The sequence below is a fragment of the Embiotoca jacksoni genome, unplaced genomic scaffold, assembly GCF_022577435.1.
Source record: "Embiotoca jacksoni isolate LCO1_2020_lvr unplaced genomic scaffold, fEmbJac1.0.p SCAF_1, whole genome shotgun sequence".
Classification (NCBI taxonomy): domain Eukaryota; kingdom Metazoa; phylum Chordata; class Actinopteri; family Embiotocidae; genus Embiotoca; species Embiotoca jacksoni.
In genome coordinates, this window is record NW_027185229.1 from 13,170,023 (window position 1) to 13,190,175 (window position 20,153).

At 41.2% G+C, this 20,153-nt stretch overlaps 1 protein-coding gene across 6 annotated transcripts in view; it reads left to right on the forward strand.

Annotated features, from left to right (window-relative positions):
- Positions 1–20,153, forward strand: part of setd5 (SET domain containing 5) — a 56,250-nt gene that overhangs the window by 33,043 nt on the left and 3,054 nt on the right. For 4 of the 6 annotated variants that reach the window (XM_069172939.1, XM_069173174.1, XM_069173254.1 and 1 more), the window contains exons 6-24: positions 4–191; positions 390–428; positions 1,838–2,128; positions 3,076–3,224; positions 3,363–3,480; positions 3,616–3,725; positions 3,830–4,079; positions 5,865–5,948; positions 6,143–6,304; positions 6,387–6,773; positions 6,889–7,149; positions 9,628–9,745; positions 11,438–11,664; positions 12,144–12,200; positions 12,344–12,829; positions 13,265–13,357; positions 17,243–17,523; positions 17,655–17,776; positions 17,966–18,054. In XM_069172939.1, coding sequence (XP_069029040.1) covers positions 4–191; positions 390–428; positions 1,838–2,128; positions 3,076–3,224; positions 3,363–3,480; positions 3,616–3,725; positions 3,830–4,079; positions 5,865–5,948; positions 6,143–6,304; positions 6,387–6,773; positions 6,889–7,149; positions 9,628–9,745; positions 11,438–11,664; positions 12,144–12,200; positions 12,344–12,829; positions 13,265–13,357; positions 17,243–17,523; positions 17,655–17,776; positions 17,966–18,054 — 3,512 coding nt within the window. The remainder of the gene's footprint in view (positions 1–3; positions 192–389; positions 429–1,837; positions 2,129–3,075; positions 3,225–3,362; positions 3,481–3,615; positions 3,726–3,829; positions 4,080–5,864; positions 5,949–6,142; positions 6,305–6,386; positions 6,774–6,888; positions 7,150–9,627; positions 9,746–11,437; positions 11,665–12,143; positions 12,201–12,343; positions 12,830–13,264; positions 13,358–17,242; positions 17,524–17,654; positions 17,777–17,965; positions 18,055–20,153) is intronic. The other 2 variants (XM_069173090.1, XM_069173341.1) reach the window with 2 other exon arrangements.

The window sequence follows — 20,153 nt, forward strand, 5'->3', positions numbered from 1 at the left end:
TAGCCGGAGAGAGCAGTGCTACAGAGAGCGGTGATGAAGAAGTGTCGCCCTCTACTATCTCCTACACTGCCACCCAGCACACGCCCACCAGCATCAAACTTACTGTCAACCGGGTCAAAAGGAGCAAATCCAAAAAAAGGAAGAAGAGCACTGAGAAGTCCCGTGGAACGCCGAAAGGCAAAAAAGTTAAAGTATGTGAACTTTAAACACAGGGTGGATTTTTAGTTTTGAGTTTGAGGCAAAAAAAATTGAGACCCAATATGGAGCTTTTCTTTCTTTTTTTTTGTTACAAGCTTACCGCATCAACCACACCTCTTGTTTTGTTTGTGATTGTGAAATATTGTCCACACATGTCCATCTCTTTATAGGTTTCTTTTGTCTTTTTTCAGGCTTTCAGAGAGGGTTCTAGGAAGTCCATGAGGATGAAGGTAAGATTGGAGCTAACCTGGCATTTACAGACAGGCAAAATTTGCAGGTACCCTTCCATTGATGAATAGCACAACTCACAATTGTCTCTGAAATGCCTTGAAACTGACAAAAGTAATTGGCATCCATTATTTATTGTTCCTCATTAAGTTTAAGTATTTAAAAAAAAACCACAAATTAAAACTGCATGGCCAAAACTCATGGAACCTTTAATCTAATTTTCTGTTGAACAACCTTTGGAGACAATCACTGCAAGCTTCTGTCAATTGGTTGTTTGGTCCACTTTTTCGGAGCAAACTACTCCAACTGTCTCAAGTTAGAAGTGTGCCTTCTCCTGACTGCAAGTTTCAACGCTTTCCATAGATGTTTGATAGGATTTAGATTCAGGCTTATAGAAGGCGACATCAGAAATAGTCCAATGTTTATTTCTTAGCCATTTCTGGGTGTTTCAGATGGAACTTTCTGACACTTGGCAGTGGAGTTTGCTCCAAGAATTTCAGGATTTTCCCTACCATATAACACTTTGGTGCAGCACCCAAATATTTTTTCAATGCACCTAAGCCACCAGTGCGTCGCTATAAGCTTTGTTTTACCAAAGCTTGGAGATCATTTTTTTTATGGCAGACATTTAGACATTTTATGGTCACTCAGTTTAAAATAAATATTACAATGATAATGTTAATATACATCGTTCTTGGTCAAATAACTGCCCACCACCTCCTTGTTGCTGCCCTCCACAAAGCAGGGAACATTTTTATTTTATAATATTTTATTTTACCCAGCACAGATTTAAGGCAGCCTTAAAACATTACTGATCCTCCCCTGTAGTTCACAATAGATATGGTGTTCTTTTCTTGGAAAACCTAATTTGTTTTAGTCGTCAGCTCTAGTTTTATCTCGTCTGTCCAAACATCATTTTATCAGAAGTCTTGTGTCTTGTCTGTATACCTTTGAGCAAATTCCCGTCTGTTTTTTTTCTTTCTTGCAGCCATGTCCTGAGAGTTTGCTACAGTCCCATTGACCTTAAACTTATTAAACTATTTGCAACTTCTTGAAGATGGTCTAATATTTTCTTAAACGTTCTTTGTTTTCTCTCGTCCTCAATGACACCAATGACTCAATGACAAAGTGACCACTTTTCTCTTTTTAAAACGTGATACAAATGAAAGAAAACACGCAGACTAAGCAATATTCATCTCTTTTCACACGTTTTCTTTAGTGTTACCAGAGTCATGAGTTTTAATTTCTTAACGTTTCAGGAGAAATTAAGCATTGTTTCAATGAACTATAGGGGTACCAACAAATGTGTCCACATCTGTATGTAAAGTTTCTGCCTCAATAAGTGCTGTTACGTCTCATGCTTTACTGCCTTTTATAAAATTCAACTTTTTTTTTCTTTTTTTCTTCGTAGAACTCGACCACAGAGGCCAGCGTACTGGATGAGAACACAGCAGAGGGATGGGAGAGCAGGATCCGCCAATGGACAGACCAATATGAGGAGGCTCTGGCTAACCAGTACAGCGCTGATGTCCAAACTCTGCTCCAGCTTCACCGCGCTGCCAGCACCACCGTCTCAAAGGCAGAGAGCAGCACCACAGTGCCTCCTTCCGCCACACAGATCCATGCCTCAGTCGATGCCATGGACACCATTAACCGCACAGAGCTGGCCTGTAACAACACAGTGCTGGGCTCACAGATGCAGGTCAGCCCAAGCACTAATCCAACATCACGCAACTGCACTTCTGGAGCAAACAACGTTTTTAATCGGATGAGAAAAGCATTGTGTAGGATACAATACAATTGGGCAATTGGAGCCCATCGTTACACATTATATAAAACATTTCATTGATAGCAAGCACAAGACTGTATATAAAAATCGAAATAGACTCCGGGTCTATAAAGTGACCCCAATCCAGAAGTGCCTTAAAGTGTAATACCGTTGCTAATAGGGTTACAAAAAACCCTTTTGCTCCAATAGACTCCCATTCAAAGAGTCTCAATTTTTTTCATGAAATACAAAGTCAAATTCATGTCATTATGGCATCATAGGATAGATTCTATTACGGCTGACTTACTGGTTTTGAAGGCGCATGCTGGCCACCAGCAAAAAAAAACAACAACAAAAAAAAAAAGTCAATCATTGTATCATGCCTTTATAGATCATGTGTAATATTTTTATGAAATCATAGATAAATTGATTTACCCCATAAAGCAGGGAAAAACCTGGCCTAAATAGTCTTTAAGATTTTATTTTACCCGGCAGAAATTTAAGGCAGCCTTAGAACATTACCGATCCTCCCCCGCAGTTCACAGTAGATATGGTGTTCTTTTCTTGGAAAATTTAATTTGTTTTAGTCGTTAACACAGAGCTAATGTGACTTGCCAATTAGGGGTTGCCTCTGAAAACCCTTTTGCTCCAATAGACTCCCATTCAAAGAGTCTCAATTTCTCATGAAATACAAAGTCAAATTCATGTCCTTATGGCATCATATGATAGATTCTATTACGTCTGACTTACTGGTTTTGAAGACGTATGCTGGCCACCAGCACAAAGAAAAAAAGTCATAATCATGTATCATGCCTTTATAGATCATGTGTAATATTTTTATGAAATCATAAATAAATGGATTTATGATTTGCTATTTTAAGTTCCAGCTGGGTCGGGTAACGCGGGTGCAGAAACACAGGAAGATCCTTCGAGCGGCCAAGAACCTGGAGCCCGACACACTCATCATTGAATATCGGGGAAAGGTCATGCTTAAACAACAGTTTGAAGTCAATGGCCATTTCTTCAAAAAGTAAGAGGTTACTTGGCTACTAAATCAATGCATTTTGTATTTATTTTTTCCCCAAAGACAGCTGGTTGCATTCACCAAGATTCCAGCGTTGTCCCCTGTGTACTGCTTTTGATATCGTTGTCATCATTTTCTTTCCAGACCCTACCCTTTCGTGCTGTTCTACTCAAAATTTAATGATGTAGAGTTGTGTGTTGATGCGAGGACCTTCGGAAATGATGCTCGCTTCATCAGGAGGTCGTGTACACCCAATGCTGAGGTCAGCCATTGAGCTTTTTATTTTATTTTATTTTTTTAAACCTCAATGCTGTGATGTTTACTCTGCAGCGTCCGTCAAGTTGTTTTAAAATTTGTCTAACTCAACATCACTAATGCCTTTTGTTCCCTCCCCCAGGTCCGCCATATGATTGCAGAGGGCATGATCCATCTGTGTATCTATGCTGTTAGTCAAATCGCAAAGGACGCCGAGGTCACCATCGGATTTGACTACGAGTTCAATAGCTGGTTAGTACTGCTCCTCTACTCGCGCACCTTTTCACCATAAGACACAAAAAAAAAAACACATTCTCCAGTGTAAGCTTTTATTTTGTCTCCCAACAAACAACCAGTAATTACAAAGTGGACTGTGCCTGCCATAAGGGCAACCAGAACTGCCCGGTGCAGAAGCACAACCTGAGCCCCCGGGAGACCTTGCTAAATCCCCCCTCCCTGCCGCCTCCCTCCCCTCTGGTTGGTGCCGAGACCCGACGAAGAAAAGCCCGGAGGAGAGAACTGGAGGGCTGTCCGGCAGGTGACGGCAACCAGACCCTGGACCAGCAACAAGAGACAAAAGACCTGCATGGGACCAGTGACACGGAGGTATGTTTTAAGTCTTGCTAAAATGAAAAGATTCTCCAAATTAAATGAAGATATTAGTTTGACAATATCTGAAGATTAAACTCCAATCAGATATTAATGTGACCACAAAGGGAATATCATTTTACAAAAGATGCCTATCGGGGCTCTATATTGTTGACTTGCATGTGTATCTAAAAATAGATTTTGGGCGAGTTGGAAAAAAATAATTTTAGGAGCACGGTGATAAAGATGACTCTTTAAAAAAAAATATATATATATATTATTTTGCACCACGGACGCATCATATGCAGGTCAATTCACAAACAACTGAGTCAAACATATAAACGAAAAACACACTGAAACTTGGCGCTGACAGTGAGAGCGCAACAACAACTACAACAGCAGGCACCGAGTTGAAGTCGCTGCAGCAGCAAAGGTGACCACGTTTTCAGGATTATTCATCGACGTGAAATCAGTCGTGCAGCATTGCGTGAGTGTCGCACGGTAACAGTATAGCAAACACGCTCATCTGATAGGCGGTCAAGGAAAAACAACTTTGGTAAAGCTGGAACAATATCGGCAGACCCCGTATCGATAACGCAATCAAACATCGTTAAACACAAATCCTGATACATTCCTACCTAATTTTCATCAAAACGACTCCTCCTCGGAGCTGAATAACACAGATAACACAGGTCTCTGCGCACAGCCAGCTGCGAGACCAGAGACTCGATCCAAAAAAAATATTCCAAGTCCTTTCCTGAGCTCTGTTCCTTGACCCCAGTGGAAAACGTCATGAGGTCAAGGAAAGACGAGAAGGAGAATTCATAAGGACTTGGGAAAGGAGAACAGTGGTGTCCAGAGAATCCGGAGACACTTGCACTAGGCTATGTAATCATGCGACGGCGGATGTTAACGACGTAGGTCTGTGTGGAGAAACTACAATTTACCAAAGATGGACTACAAAAAGCGCATCTCGGGCACTTTGTCCTGTGTGTTCTCCGTGTTGTTTCATGCAGGCTGCCACTTATTTACTTCCGGGTCACATCGCTCACTTAGGAACCTTCCTAAGCAAAATTGACTATTTGCACGAACCCAGAGTCTAAAAAGTGCTACACTGAAAAAAGAGACACTAAAAATATACAATAACCTCAGTTTTATTCATGTAGTGTTACTAAAATCACTTCACACATCAGTGATGTATTGTTTTTTTTTTTGGTTTTCCCCCCCAATACAAAATGCTCAAGAATTATGTAAAAGAACATATACCTAATTTTAGAGTTGTGGTATAATCAACAGGTTACAACAAGGTTCAGCCATAGACAAGGTTTTTCACTTGGTCTTGTAATGTGAAACGTCTGGGAGGATCAATGTGTGACTTTGTTGGTATGTGCTATTGCACAGACACACACAAACGCACACACAGAGAGGGATACAAATCTCAGTTTCATTGTTTTGAAAAGCTTTGGAAGTGCAATATTTCAGTATCTACTATCACAAGGCATGGGTCTGAAAATACTGACATAGACCTCCACTGGTTTTCACATCATAATTGCAAACAAAGAGAAGAAACACAAAACGCATGCGTGTGCAGTACAAATAACTTCATAATCATTTTTTTTTTTTGCTGACAAAGTCCTGCTACTTGAACATTTTTAACTGCGCTCCTAAGTTGTTGTTTTTTTTCTCATTTAGGAGCACATGTGCTCATTGAGGAAAAAGGTTAGGGATAGAGCCCTATATTACCCTAATTATTGCTTACCGGTTAAGATGTTTTCCTCATGTGCTACTTGTCCGTGCAATTAGGAGAGACTTCTGGATGACGTAAAAGTGGACGAGAGGGAGGAAGGAGAAGTGGATGAAAATGGGGTCATCATCTCCAGCAAAAGAGTATGTCATTTCAACTATTTTTCAGTACAGCTGTTATTAAAAAAAAAAATATATATATATATATAAAAAATATTTTCCCAGATATTTATGTTATATGTAATAATAGCAACCCAGCTGCATGTCAGTAATTGAATAGATAAAATGTTTAAGGTAATTCGTTAACACTGACTTGTTTCCGCTGCCCATTCGTACAGACTTTCACGAGCCTGGAGAGGAGGAGGAGGAGAGTGGGAGGAGCAGACGGAAAGGAGGAGGGAGTTGAAAGCGAGGATGGGACAGGACTCCCGACAGGGAGCACCCCCTTGCCCCACAACACTGGAGTAGGGGTCAGCACACGACGCACCACCTATGTCACGGTGAGTGACAGAAAGTACATTTCTATAAGCCGTTATTCTTTGCTGTTGCGCCTATTTATTGTATTCACACATTCGCTCACAGGAAGCGCCATTTCTTGAAGAAAAGACCTCATTACCCAACTTGCCTGCTCCAGTTGCTCCCCCTAAACCCGCGAGACCCGCCAAGCCTCGACCCAAAAGTCGGATATCTCGCTACCGTTCGAGCTCATCCCAGCGCGCCCGGCGGCAGCGTCAAGCCCTCGCCCAGCAGGCGGCTGCAGCAGCAGCAGCAGCAGCAGCAGCAGCAATGGGAACGGCACCAACGTCAACTGATCAGGGTGTTGCCCTGGATGAGGAGGGATCTCTGGGCCCATATGGTACTGAACATGGCCACGGGGAGAGTAGTCTGGGAGGTCATGTCCTAGATGGAGATGGTCAGAGCCTAAACTGCATAAACAGAGGCAATTTGCGCTACCCCAAGACCAAGAAGGTTCGACTTTTTTTGAAATTAATTTTTAGGATTTTGGCTGTTCTACAGTTAACTCAAGCCCACCCAATTTTTTGTTGTTGTTGAGTTAATTAGAATTTCTTCTTTTTATTCTCAGTACCTGGTGACAGAGTGGTTGAATGACAAAATCCCTGGAGGGGAGAAGGTCCACCAAGATGTGCCTGTCGAGCGCCCACTACGGATAACCACTGACCCAACGGTGCTGGCCACCACCCTTAACATGCTTCCAGGCCTTTCCCACTCATCGCTCATCTGCACCACACCCAGACACTACGTCCGCTTTGGCTCCCCCTTCAACCCCGAGAGACGCCGGCCTCGTCCACTCCAAATGGATGGCACTTACGGCTGCTACAAAAAGGTAATGGTGCGGCTGTTTGCAGGTCCTTAGAGGTGAAAAGTTATCAAATATAATTGTGTCTTGTAATACCACTTGGTAAAATAAGAAGCTATAGTAAGTCACTGTAGGGTTCAGGCCGTGTATCCTCAGTTTGGAATCAAACCCTGAACCTACTCCTCCTCCTATATTGGCAGTTGACGCAGTCAAATATGGTTATTTCCGGTAACTGCAGAACTGCTGTGTGAATTTCAAGACAATGTGAATTTATTCCCCCTTTCGAAATTCAAGTACTAAGCAAGTAAATGTACTCTCGTGTAAGAGCACTATATGCGAGTTTACTCAGCTGTGGAGAACAATAGCGATGGGAACTCCTGTTTTGCCTATGTTTTGCCAAGAGTTTCAGCCATTGTTGTGTTTCAGTATACCAACTTTTTTGAATGCGCTATTTCCTCTTTCTCTCATGTTGGACTGAGGGCAGATTGGATGCTACAGGAAGTCACTATTGCCTATTGAGGAACAGGGTGGTCTTACGAGATGGAACGGGCCTGGGCTAGCTGGTTAACGTGCTAACCTCAGTAAACATGTGCAACACAATACATAAGCATCTTTGATATAACATTAACAGTGCTATTTCTACACATTCTGTACATTATTTTTCAACCCCGTTTCCTAAAAAGTTGGGATGCTGTGTTAAATATAAAAACAAAATACAAGGATTTGCAAATCTCAAACCCATATTTATTTGCTGCCAGCAACACGTCTCAAAAAAGTTGGGACGGGGACCACAAAAGACTGGAAAAGTTGTGTAACCCTAAAAAAAGAACCTGGTGGAACATCTCACATCTAATTAAGTTAATTGGCCACAGATCAGAAACATTATTGGGTATAAAAAGAGCAGAGAGGCAAAGTCTTAGCAGCAAAGATGGGGAGAGATTCACCACTCTGAAAAACTACGAGGGAAAATAGAGCAAAAATCCAAGAATAATGTTCCTCAATGTAAAATTGCAAAGAATTTGGGGATGTCATCAACGATGATACATAATGTCATAAAAAAAGAGTCAGAGAATCCGTAGAAATCTCTGAACACAAGGGACAAGGAAGAAAACCATTATTGGATGGCCGTGATCTTCGGGCCCTCAGAAAGCACTGCATTAAAAACGGACACAAATCTGGAAAACATTGTCTGAGCTGCGAAACACTTCTAAAAAAAAAACAACAAAAAAAAAACATTGTCTGTGAACACAGTTCATCGCTGCATCTACAAAATGCTGGTTAAAACTCTACCACACAGAGAAGAAAACATATAAACGTGACCCAGAAACACCGCCGCCTTCTCTGGGTTCCAGCTCATTTAAGATGGACTGAGGTGAAGTGGAAAACGTTCCTGTGGTCTTGACGATTTCAAAATTTGAGTTTCCTTTTGCGAATCCTGAATGCTGCATCCCCCGGGCTAAAGAGGAGAGGGAAGACCCAACCTGTTACGAGTGCTCAGTTCAAATGCAAGGATCTGTGATGGGACAGGGGCGGCATTAGTGCACATGGCATGGACGTCTGTGAAGGAACCATTCATGCTGAATGATCTATACAGGTTTTGGAGCAACATGTGCTGCCATCCAGACAACGTGTCTTTCAGGGAAGGCCTCGCTTATTTCAGCAAGCCAACGCCAAACCGCTTTCTGCACGTAATTCAACAGCATGCCTCTGTAGTAGAAGTGTCCGGGTGCTAAACTGGCCTGCCTGCAGTCCAGACCCGCCTCATGTTGAAAACATTTGGCACGTCATGAAACAAAAAATACGCCGAAGGAGACCCTGAACTTTTGAACAGCTGAAATTGTATACGAGGCAAGAATGGGACACCACCAAACTCTAGCAACTTGTCTCCTCAGTTCTCAAACGTTTACATAGTGTTGAAAAAAAGAAGAGGTTATAGTAAACATGTCCCTGTCCCAACTTTTTTGAGATGTTTTGCTGGTATCAAATTCAAAAAGAGCATATATTTCACATAAAACTATAAAATGTCTCTGTTTCAACTCTTGATATGTTGTCTTTGGTCTATTTGCAATGAAATATGTGTTTGAGATTTGTCAATCATTGCATTTTGCTTTATATACATTTTACACAGCATCCCAACTTTTTCGGAAACAGGGTTATAATTCATTTTTGAATGTTGAAAACAGTGGAGCAAAAACATAAAGCTTTACATTGGCTGAATAACAGCAAAATGTAAGATTTTTAACTTTTTTTTTTTTTAAGTTAAGAAATATTGCACTTCCCAAATATGTTAAAGTAAATTACCATAGAAGAAAATTTGCAGTTTTTGTTTTTACTTTATATTGGTCATAAGATTCATTGTACTTGTCCATGTGACTACAAATATGGTATATTCTTGTATCCATACTTTTCCTTTTATATAAAACTAAAGCTAAATTTCTCATTTATAAAGCTAACAACCTTATTTATGTTTTTTTTAAATCCATCATTATTGTTGTCTTGATGCAGAGATGGATCAAACAGGTGGAGGACGAGAGCTGCTCGGCCAGTGTGGAGGATGGCACAGAGTCCACTTCTTCCCAGCAAAGTACCAGTAGCAGATCTACCCCCAACCCCCTGTCCAGCGGTATGTACATTCTCTCCTCAATTTCAAAGACTCATTTGTAACCTGCAAGTATGGTGAAACAGATCAGAACTAAGCCCTTGGATGGCACAGTAAAGTATATTTATGGATGAATTTGTTTGTACCACTCCATTTATTAAAGAAAAGAAAAACCCACAATTTCTCTGAAATATTTTGAAACTGACAAAATGATTGGCCTACATCTTTGTTTAATCCATTTTTTTTCTTTTTACATATATATATATATATATAAAATCTGACTTTGCTTTTGATTTGTGAGTCATTAGAGTATTTTGAATAACAAATGATCATGGCAACAAAATCGACCGGAGAGAGAAAAGGACAGCATAGAGATACAAGAGAAGAACTGTTGGTGGAGACGACAAGCGCAGGGCAGAGACATGCAGCTCCATGACGGGTGTTGGAAAAATTACTCGGAGGCTTGGTTCAAAATCAAACACATCGGACATTTATTCTTGCAAAAAGGAGCAACTACATGCACTCTCAAAGAGAGGTGCATAATGAACATAATATCTTAGAAATGCCTGAAAGGGAGCTCTTCAAATTCAGCACAAACATTCACTTTAACTCGTGGATGAAGTTGGTCGATTTTGGTAATCAGAGGTCAGAGGTCAATATGACCTCACAACTGTCCTCTCTGTCAGTCCTGTTCTTGCATTATCTGAGAGAACGCCCTTTGGGAATTTCTTACAATTTGACACTTACATTTACTTGGATGCAAGTATGAGCTGGTCACAATTTTGTGGTGAAAAGGTAACTATAAACACACAAAACACATTTGTAGCCATAACTCAATAATTCAAACATCTAATCGGATAACATTCCTCTTATTCCCCTTTGTCCATTATTCAACACCAAAACTGAGGAGCAGAAAGAGAGATTTTGACCATATTTGACATTTACGACACATAGTAAATTGGTGACATTACCCCCTGGGGTGTCCAGCTAGAAATTGTGGTTATTGTATAGATCTTCCGTGCTGTCAGGGTTGAGGTTGTGTGTGTGTGAACCATCCACGTTTTAGAATCGATAACTTCTTCGCAGCAACATCTATATAGGAGAGGACAGCTATACATGTAAACTACAACTTGAGTTGGTAACGGGGGCGCGTACAACCGCGAGGCTGTAATTTTGGCTCTTTTAACAGTGGAGTCCTCCTGCGTCATCTCCCTCGGAGAACACTGCACTCAAAAAGCAACACATGCCGCAATCAGACACTCGAATTTGGCTTATACCTACTTGGATGTTTTCCTTGGGTTTTCATCTACCATTACCACCATCCTTCTGTTGAACCTGGGGTCGATTTTTCCTCTTGCAGCCACATTCAGGCTTAATATTGTAGAAGAAGCAGTAATTTTTTTTTTCTTTTTTTCTCCACACTTTCTTTGCTTTGCTCCATGTCATACCAAAGAAATGCAGGTATACATTCGAAAATTGGATTTTCATTTCATCGCTTTTCAGGCGGAATAAAGCTTCTTTTTTTTTTTTCAGTGAGCTGTTAAGGATGCCAACAAATTCATCCAAGACTGTAAAACTAAATGAAGGGTGTTTTTTTTTTTTTTAATGTAACTGCAATCAAGATATTTATATTTTTCCCTTGTTGGCACTTTTCAGGCACCTATATGTCCTGGATACTTGAACCCTCTTCTTTTTTTTTTTTTTTTCAAATCACAGAAGTCAACGCGCCGATTAAAAAGCGCCGCTCCAAGTATACGACGGAGGCGGGACCACCCTCCGACCACCTGCTTCGCCCTCTGTCGCCAATCACGCCACCGCTCCCAGAGGACTCACTCCACCCGCTGCTCCACACTCCCTGTGGCTCCTTGCTGCTCAACGGGCTTGCATACTCGCCCATGCCCTCATTGCCGGCCAGCCGCTGCAACACACCACTGCAATTTGAAGTAAGGACACGACCGCATAAATTTCCCACTGCCGCAAATACAATTCCTGACACCTGTCTGTCAAAGCTCACGTTACATCTGTGTATACATTATTAATGCCCGAGTCCAAAAATATCCATCTAGTGTGGAAAATTGCTTCCAGTTTTAGTAAAGTAATTGCTAATGAAACTTGTTAAAAAAAAAAAAATTTAGGTCTAGTTCCTAATATAATGTCTGATCTTATGCTTATTTGGGTTTTTAGCTGAACATACATGACCTCCTCAGATGGGCCTTTTTTTTTAGTAGTGGCCACAAGACTGTTGCGTCTCTCTAAGCAGTCAGTGATGTGTTTATTTCGAAATCAAGTGAATATTTGTATAGAAGTTCATTTAACCTCTTTTTGAATATATTTAAAGACACTGTATTTGACAATGTGCAGTTTCTAAATAGCCTTTTTTTTTTTTTTTTTTTTTTTTTTTTTTTTTTTTAATTCCTTCCAGAACATATCATCCCCTGAGGCGTCTCCTGTCCACCGGCCAGAGTCCATCTCTCCGGAGGTATGTTATCGTCTCTCTGTCACTAGCTCGTACTTGATAATCCAAACAGCTAAATGTTACTACTGACCTGTTACTAAAATGTATTTAAACTACTTTGTCTTCTCCCTTTGTTCTCTCCATGCCCTTTCTTCCTCCACCTTCAGCCATGCGTTCAGACAGAGTTTGATGCTTCTCGGCCTCAGTTCCCGGACCTGTCGCTCCCTTCTAGCTTGGAGAGCCCTTTGGCCATGCCTTCAGATGACTTCTCCCTTCCTGGAGGCCCCTCAGGTCAAGATTCACAGGGCCTGTCGTCTGTGGGGACCAGTTCCCTAAACACAGTGTCATGTCCTTCTTCAGACCTAAATCCCCAAAACAAGGAGCAGGCCTTCAGGACAGAGTTCAATCTCATATACACTTGCTCGCCTCTCAACTCAAACCTGGGGAACCCTGTGACAACTGACAGACGGCTCTCCCAGTCAGAAGGCGGTTTCTCCCCTGCAGAGTCCTTCCACAGTTCCATAAGCGGCCAGGGGCTGGTTGGAGACTTGGGCCTCGGCTCCATGTCGCCCTACGGGGAGCCTCATTTTGGGGGAGTCTACCCAGACAGTGGAACACCTCCTCACACCAGCAACCCACCACAAAAGAAAAAGGCAAGTTCTCCACATCTTTTTGATAATAAAAATGTGTACGACGTGAAAAAAATGTTTTATTGTCAGATAGCTTCGCAGGTAAATCTTTAGGGGTTTCATCTGTTCTTCTGATGCACGAATGACTTTCAGTGTGTTAGTGCAAAGTGAAAAGCCAAGCCTCATTATGTGCTTTCCCACTTGCTCTGTGTTTGCCCATTGACTTTTGTCTTGAATACTGTATATCAACTGGTCCCTTGTCAGATAGTCAAATCCAAACGCAACAGGCATTTATACGGAACATATTTAACCATTGTATGTGTGTAACTGAAATGATTTAGACTAGCTCTGACCCCTCCTCCCTCCGTTCTCCCTCCCCTCCCTTTAGTCTTCTTCCTCCCCCACGTTGCTCCTTGACACTCTTTGCCAAGTCTCTCTTCCACTTTTCTTCCAAGGCAGAGGGCCAACCAGCATACCATTAGTCTGCTGACAGGGAAGCCAGATTACCAGGCTATAGCTGTAAGAAGTGAATACAAGCCAGTACAAAATATGGTGAATATTCTCCCTACAACTACATCTTTAGAAGTGTGCATGTAAATATTGTTTCTTTGCATCTGCATACAACACCCACCCCATGCTCCAACAACTCTCCCCCCTTCTCTCCTCCAAACCTACATTCAGTTGTGACTATAGTTTTGAGAAGGAGTTTTACTTTATTATGCCATTTCAGTCCAACTCATTGAAGTGTGTACAGTTTGTTCCATTGCTTTCAATGCAAGAAGCCGATGAGTTCTCATAATGGTGTCGGGATTAAGTTCCTTAGTCCTTGCTCCATCTCATCCCTGTCTCTCTGCAAACTGTAGCTCATCTACCTCTGCCGTAAGCAAGGCTAAAAAGGTGATTTGCAACAACAACAAAAAAAAACAACAACCATGCAATATCTCAAAGCACCATGGGAAAGTCGTCGGGCTCAGATTAAGGGTGAGGCAAATGGATAGCTCTTGGATTTGATTGTAGGTTTTCATTTCCTTGGAGCATGATTCATTAGCCCTGACCCAACAAATGCAACCGAGGTATACTTTTTATGCAGCTGATTGTAACCCTGCAGTCCAGTAAAGCAAATGGTTATTTATGGGGCTGCACCATACAAATATTTCCATTATTGATTAATCTGCAATTTATTTTCTTGGTGTTTGGTCTGGTCTATCAAATTTATTGTAATGGTGAAGAGTGTCCCATCACCATTTTCTGAAACAATCTGCAGATGTCATTTATTCGTCAGACAAAAAGTGTCAAAATCAAATATACACAATTTACTTTCAAAGACTAGTCTGATGTTGGCGCAAATGAATGTACTATACTATTTTTTTTTTCCCCCAGAAAAAGGGAGTGAAATATTTAACCAATAATCAAAGTTATTGGCAATTAATTTTCTGTCCGTCAACTTATCAATGAAGTGTTTCAGCTCTAGATGCTAGCGATGTTGGTTCAGAGCGCGTCCTGGTCAGATATTCAAAGACAACATGTCAGAATTCTTTGGGATTTTTTTTGCTTTCTCAGGGTTTCCCAAGTAACCGCTACCAATGCTCCTTTCTAAGTGTCCAATATTGATACTCACCTGTCTTTTAAGAAACATTTTTTATTACTGGTACCAGGTCCACCAGCTACAATAATTTTATTTTATTTTTTTAAATAAAAGGCATCTATTTATTTTTGCTTTTACTTTTTGGGAAGAAGTCAGATATAAAGATGCAATGTATTGCGCAAGTTATTTAATTATTCTATTTAATGCACTGATTAATGTTTAATATTCAACGTGTGACTTCAGTTGACCCATCTTGGCAACAGATAAACAGAAGTTTTTTTACATTCGTATAATGACTGAGATTAATTACAAATTTTCACGATAGATTAACCAGATTATTTAACTCATGGATATATGGGTAACACGTTTTTTTTTTCCCACTGGGTTCGTCACATCACGTTTAAGCACAGCACTCATTTAAAATAATTTTTTTTTTTTTTTTTACTTCTCAATTTGGTCATTTGTTCCTTGATGTTTGTGCTTTTAGCAGGTACATGTTTATTTTTTCCTATTTTGTGTTTATTGTTATTTCCCACTTTGTGTTGTAGCCTTCCGACTAAGTTTGTTAATATGGTTTGCTGCATTTTAGTTGTTAAAAAAAAAAAACATTCATCCTCATTCTTATTTCATAACCATTTCACATATAGTACCTCTAGCAGGAAGACGACGCATTTCTTGGTCCGCTTGAAAGGACAGTGGGGGTAGACGTTGATTTCGTGACGTGATATACAATCAGAAGTCTGCACGGGGTGTTTTATTTTGAAAATTTACCTGATACTCTATGCTTTCATCTGTCTGACTTCCTGCCCAGCTAATATGCTCCCTGCAGATCGACGCAATCTCAGTCCCGCTCCAGTCCAAAAAAAAAAAAAAAAAGATCAGACGTGTATCTATAATGCAGTGGAGCTGTTAGCTGCTTCTGGGATGTTGCCGACATGGGCCGCGGTGCGTCTGGTGGAATGTCAAACATCAACTGGAATTACAGCGATCAACTCCGTAGGCCGTTTGGAGCTGGAACACCGAAAGACAAATTGGAAAATAGCTTTTAAAACTAAAAATGAGTGCCAATGAAATGTTGCTAATATCTTGCAACAGGCCGTAAGTTTAACTCTCTGGGTGTTTGTCAGATCGTACTCAAGAGTACAACGTTAACAAAACCCAGAGAAAAAAAATGGCTACAGCAATGAAAATTAAACTGATGTTTTTTTTTTAACTAAACACAATTTATTTTTTTCTTTTAAACTGTTTTTATGCTGCTTGAAACCAGAGACAAAGCCACAGCCCCAGTTTGACTCGACTAGCTCACCATTAAAGATTGTAGGATGGCCGGTTCTGAACATCTGGCAAGGGCCGTACGTACATGTGAAGAATGTAAATTGTACCTCAGGGATTGGTTTAGCTTTGCAAGCCTGTCTCGCCGTGGGCTATTAGACGGTCATCCGATCGTCCATCAGAACTTCGTAACAGTTTTTTGTTTTTTTTCTTGCTGTAAACATGACTTGTTTTTGTATTGTATTTTTTTTTTTTTTTGGAAGAGATTGGTTCGCAAAAAACAATGCAGTCTCAAAAAAAAAAAAGTTTATCTGACGCAAATATGAAGTTTTAGAAGTCGGACTCAAAACAAAGAGGATCTTATCTTCCAAAGTGAGCCTTCCTGTTGCTAACCCAACAATAAAAGTATGTCCAACATAAAAGTACATTTTGCACCAATGCGTTGCTGGTGCCTAATATTCAACTGGTTTCAGACATTCCCTCTTAAAAATGACTGGTACCGGTGCCAGCGCAGCGCGCAAACATCGCCGCTCCGCACTGATTCATCAAACTCAGATGGCTAAAGTGTTATGTTAACATTAGTTAAACTGTAGAATGTATCTTTCCACAGGAGGACAACTTTGGATTTGGTTCCTGATGACTTGTATTTAAAGTCCGTTACAAATGGACCTCATAACGGCCAGTGCGAAATGGCTACAGCAAGCAGAGCCTGACCATTATCTTCAAATGCATTTTGCAAAATTGCAAGTGCGGCAGGACACTCGTTAACTGAAGCAATGTTTGATCACTTTTTTTGGTGCTTTGCGTCTGATTTCGGACCCTGACGTCCCCGTTCCCTCCCCCCCCCCCCCCGCCCCTCCCTCCTTCCCCCGACAAGCCTACTGCAGTCTCCTTTCCATGCAATCTTAACGCCAGTTCAAAGATTCAGGCAAGAGCCATCCATATCACTGTTGGACTCTGTGGTCATCATCCCACTCCACTGCCTCTTTCATGTACCTCCCTCTGTTCCCCTTTTCTGTGTCATGATGACATAAAGCTGGCACAAGCGCTCTCATTGTCATTGTTTATAGTGAAGGTGTGTGTACATGTTGTGTTTATGCTCGAACCTTCTGTGGACATCGACATGAGTGTTTGTGCAGTTGTTGTTGTTTCAGCGTGGTTGCATCATGGTGTGATGCATTTAAAGTTGCCTGCTCTTTCGTCCAAGCTTTAGATGCTGTATGTCACTAACAAGTGCATTCACAGTACACGAGGTAAACTGCCGTGCGCTGTATTTTGGCCTTTCTCGTGACTGGAGGTACGTTGATGGAATGGAATGAGATCAGAGACCTCATTTTCTTCTCAAAGTTAATTTCCGTGGTGACGAAAGTGTTTTTCTTACATTTTCTTTTGATAGTCGAGACCGTTTTCGGGTGAGTCCTCTCTGGTGTGGTGCATGCAGTCTGTCCATCAAACAAGTGCAGTTTTGGTGAATGGTGTGATTGAGTCAGCAGCCCGGCAACAGCGTGAATGATACAAGTGTGCGTCAGTCGTTCAAGAGCGTGTATTTAATAAGTTCTCTCCTCCCTGTGCTGCCTCAGGTGTCTTTGTTAGAGTACCGTAAGAGGAAGCAGGGCAGCGGCCGTGATCCCGAGCCTCCTGGCAGCAGCTCCTCTTTGGGTAGCACCCCCACCAGGCCCGGATCCCACTACAGCAAGGACTCCCATCATCCCCATCAGCAGATGCAGCCCCTGGCCTCCCCGCACAGCCCCTTCTCTTCCTCAGCTCACACCACTTCTATCTTACAGATAGAGGAGGTCAGTCCTCCAGACCACCAGGGCCTGTCGGTGCAGGCCAGACGCCAAAACAGCAACAACCATTGGTGGGTCGTTAAGGAATTATTCAAGTTTCACGTCACCCGGAAGTTCTTGAGTCGTGTTTTAAATGTGTTGAGGGTTTCTTTCTGATCAGAGCGAAGTGGCTAAACAACCTTCAAATGTGTGTTTCCTCAAGGATGGTCCCCACTACTGTTGAACGTCTAAGGGAAGGCCAGGGGGTTCTGGAGCGAGTGCTGAGAAGCATTAAGGTGGAGCGGATTTACAAAAGCAGCGATGGCTCCACAGAAAAAGAATCCGGTATGACGGCATTCAAACTTCGGAGATCCCTGAAAAACAAAAATACACGCGACGATTACAAATAGAAGTAATCGAGAGCAGCATTACGTCATATGCTGTAACTTCTCGTATCGTAGCATGTGTTTTTTGTTGTTGTTGTTGTTGTTGTTTTTTCAGCGCTGGATTTGATCCTCCTTTCTTTGTTTTCAGATGCAGATCGATACGAGTTGCAGGCAGCGTCGTTGGGTTCTGCCATGAAGAGCCCACACGGATACAGTCCCTCTGTGTACTCCAACCAGGTAGCCTGTGCGGACCATTTATGTCAGTTGTTGTTGTCCAGACAGTGTGACAGTAATATTTTCAATTTCTGGGTTGCTCTCCGTATTTAAGACTTAACTGCATCGTTATTCACTATTAAAAAAAACCAAATTAGGTTTAGTATATAGACCACTGTGTCTGTGGTCACATTCCTGTTGGTCTGGATGAGCATCTTTGATACATATGAAGGACTCTACACAAACCTTTTTCCCCGAATGTGCTCCTTATTGGAAAAAAAAACAAAAAACTATTCGGAGCACACAAAGAAAGTAGAAAAAAAAAAAAAATGTAGTTTTACTGCACGTATGTGTTTCTGATATTTATTATGAAAGCCAGTGAAGGACTATGTAAAATGGAAGACCCTAGTATTTACTGGATATGAGCATGGGTCTTCCTAGAATATGACTGGACTACATATGAAACTCAAGCAACCTTTAGTTTGAAATGAGAACTTTTATAATTTGAAAAAATGAATTGTGAAGCAGCTACAGGAGATAATACTTGTTTGCACACGAGTGCAATCAAGTAATTTTAGACAACTAGATAGACATTATTCAGTCCCTCCAGGATTTCGCAGTTTTTGTTTTTTGTCATTGTTGCGAAAATCTTTTCGATTTTTAAGTGAGGTTTTTTTTGCGGAAAATTGCACCAATTAGAAAAAATTACAAGTTGATAAAGAAAAATGCAATTTTCTTTTTAAGCACTACCTGATAAAGGAATAAATATGTAATCACTTCCTGTGATAATAATCATGCCGCCCATCACTGAAGTATTATAGTTCACTTTTTCTTTTTTTTTTTTTTATTCATTTATTGAACTTGGAGAACCATGTTGCTAAAAGTTGCACACAAAAAACCCCTCCTAAAAGTGATGTAGTTTTACAGAACAAAAAGTCTGTGACTGTAATATAGAAACGACGACTACGTCAGCCGTCAAAATAAGAGCTTTAGATGCTGCTTAATTCATGTTAATTCAACACAGGCCTACTGTATTCACAAAAACAAAGTGCAGTCTCATACGACTTGAAGTGTGTATACATTTTCTATGGCGTAGAGCAGGGGTGTCAAACATACGGCCCGCGGGCCGGATCCGGCCCGCCAGGGGGTCCAGCTCGGCCCGCCGGATGACTTTGCGAAGTGTGAAAATTACAGAAAGACAAATTGCATTTCTATGAGAAAATGGAGGTTTATGAGTACAAACGTTTAGTTATTTATTTATTTATTTATTTTTTTAATCGATCCAGTAATTGCTTCAAAAACAGCGTAAATGGGCTGATGTCTGAGTTTTTGGTCTTTATGTTTCTAGTTTATTGTAGAAAGACCTTAAAATAGGGTTTATCATCCAAAAACCTTCACCAATGATTTAAACAAAGAGAAATATTGTCGTTATGTATGCGTTATCATGCTATGATTTTACTGGTCAGGCCCACTTGAGATCAAAGTGGGCAGTATGTGGCCCCTTAACTAAAATGAGTTTGACACCCCTGGCGTAGAGTAATATGTAATCCCTTCCATTGATAATAAGCATTTCATTCCAAAATATTATTGTGAAGGCCACATTTTCCGCAAATCCCGCCACTTCTGTGTTTTTTTTTCCCCCCGCTTGTTGGGAGAGCACGCGGTTTATTTTGGTGAGGAGATGGAAGGAGGAGAACCGAACTGATTGTAAATGAGGAGTTATTTTTGTTAATAAAGAGAGTTTTGTTTGAAAAGGCTGACTTTACGTCGTAACAGTTTTGGCACAGCTTTTTGCTGACGGCATTTTTTTTTTTTGGAAAAAAAAAATCGCGAGAATTAAAAAGATCTGCGAGCTCCTGCAAATATCGCGGCGTTTGCTTGAATTCGCATTAATCATCGCCGTTGCGATTTCCTGGAGGGGCTGATTATTTTTCATTTTGTTCGCGGACCAGTAGCCAGCGTATCTGCTGCCACCGGTCAGTGGCTGCAGGCTTCAAATAACAACACTTAACACTCCGCTCACATTTAACGATCGCGGTCGTGGGAAAAAAAAGATCGCGGTAGGTTGTCGTTCCGTCTTGATTGGTCCGATGGCATTAACATTCGCATTGGGGTTACCACGG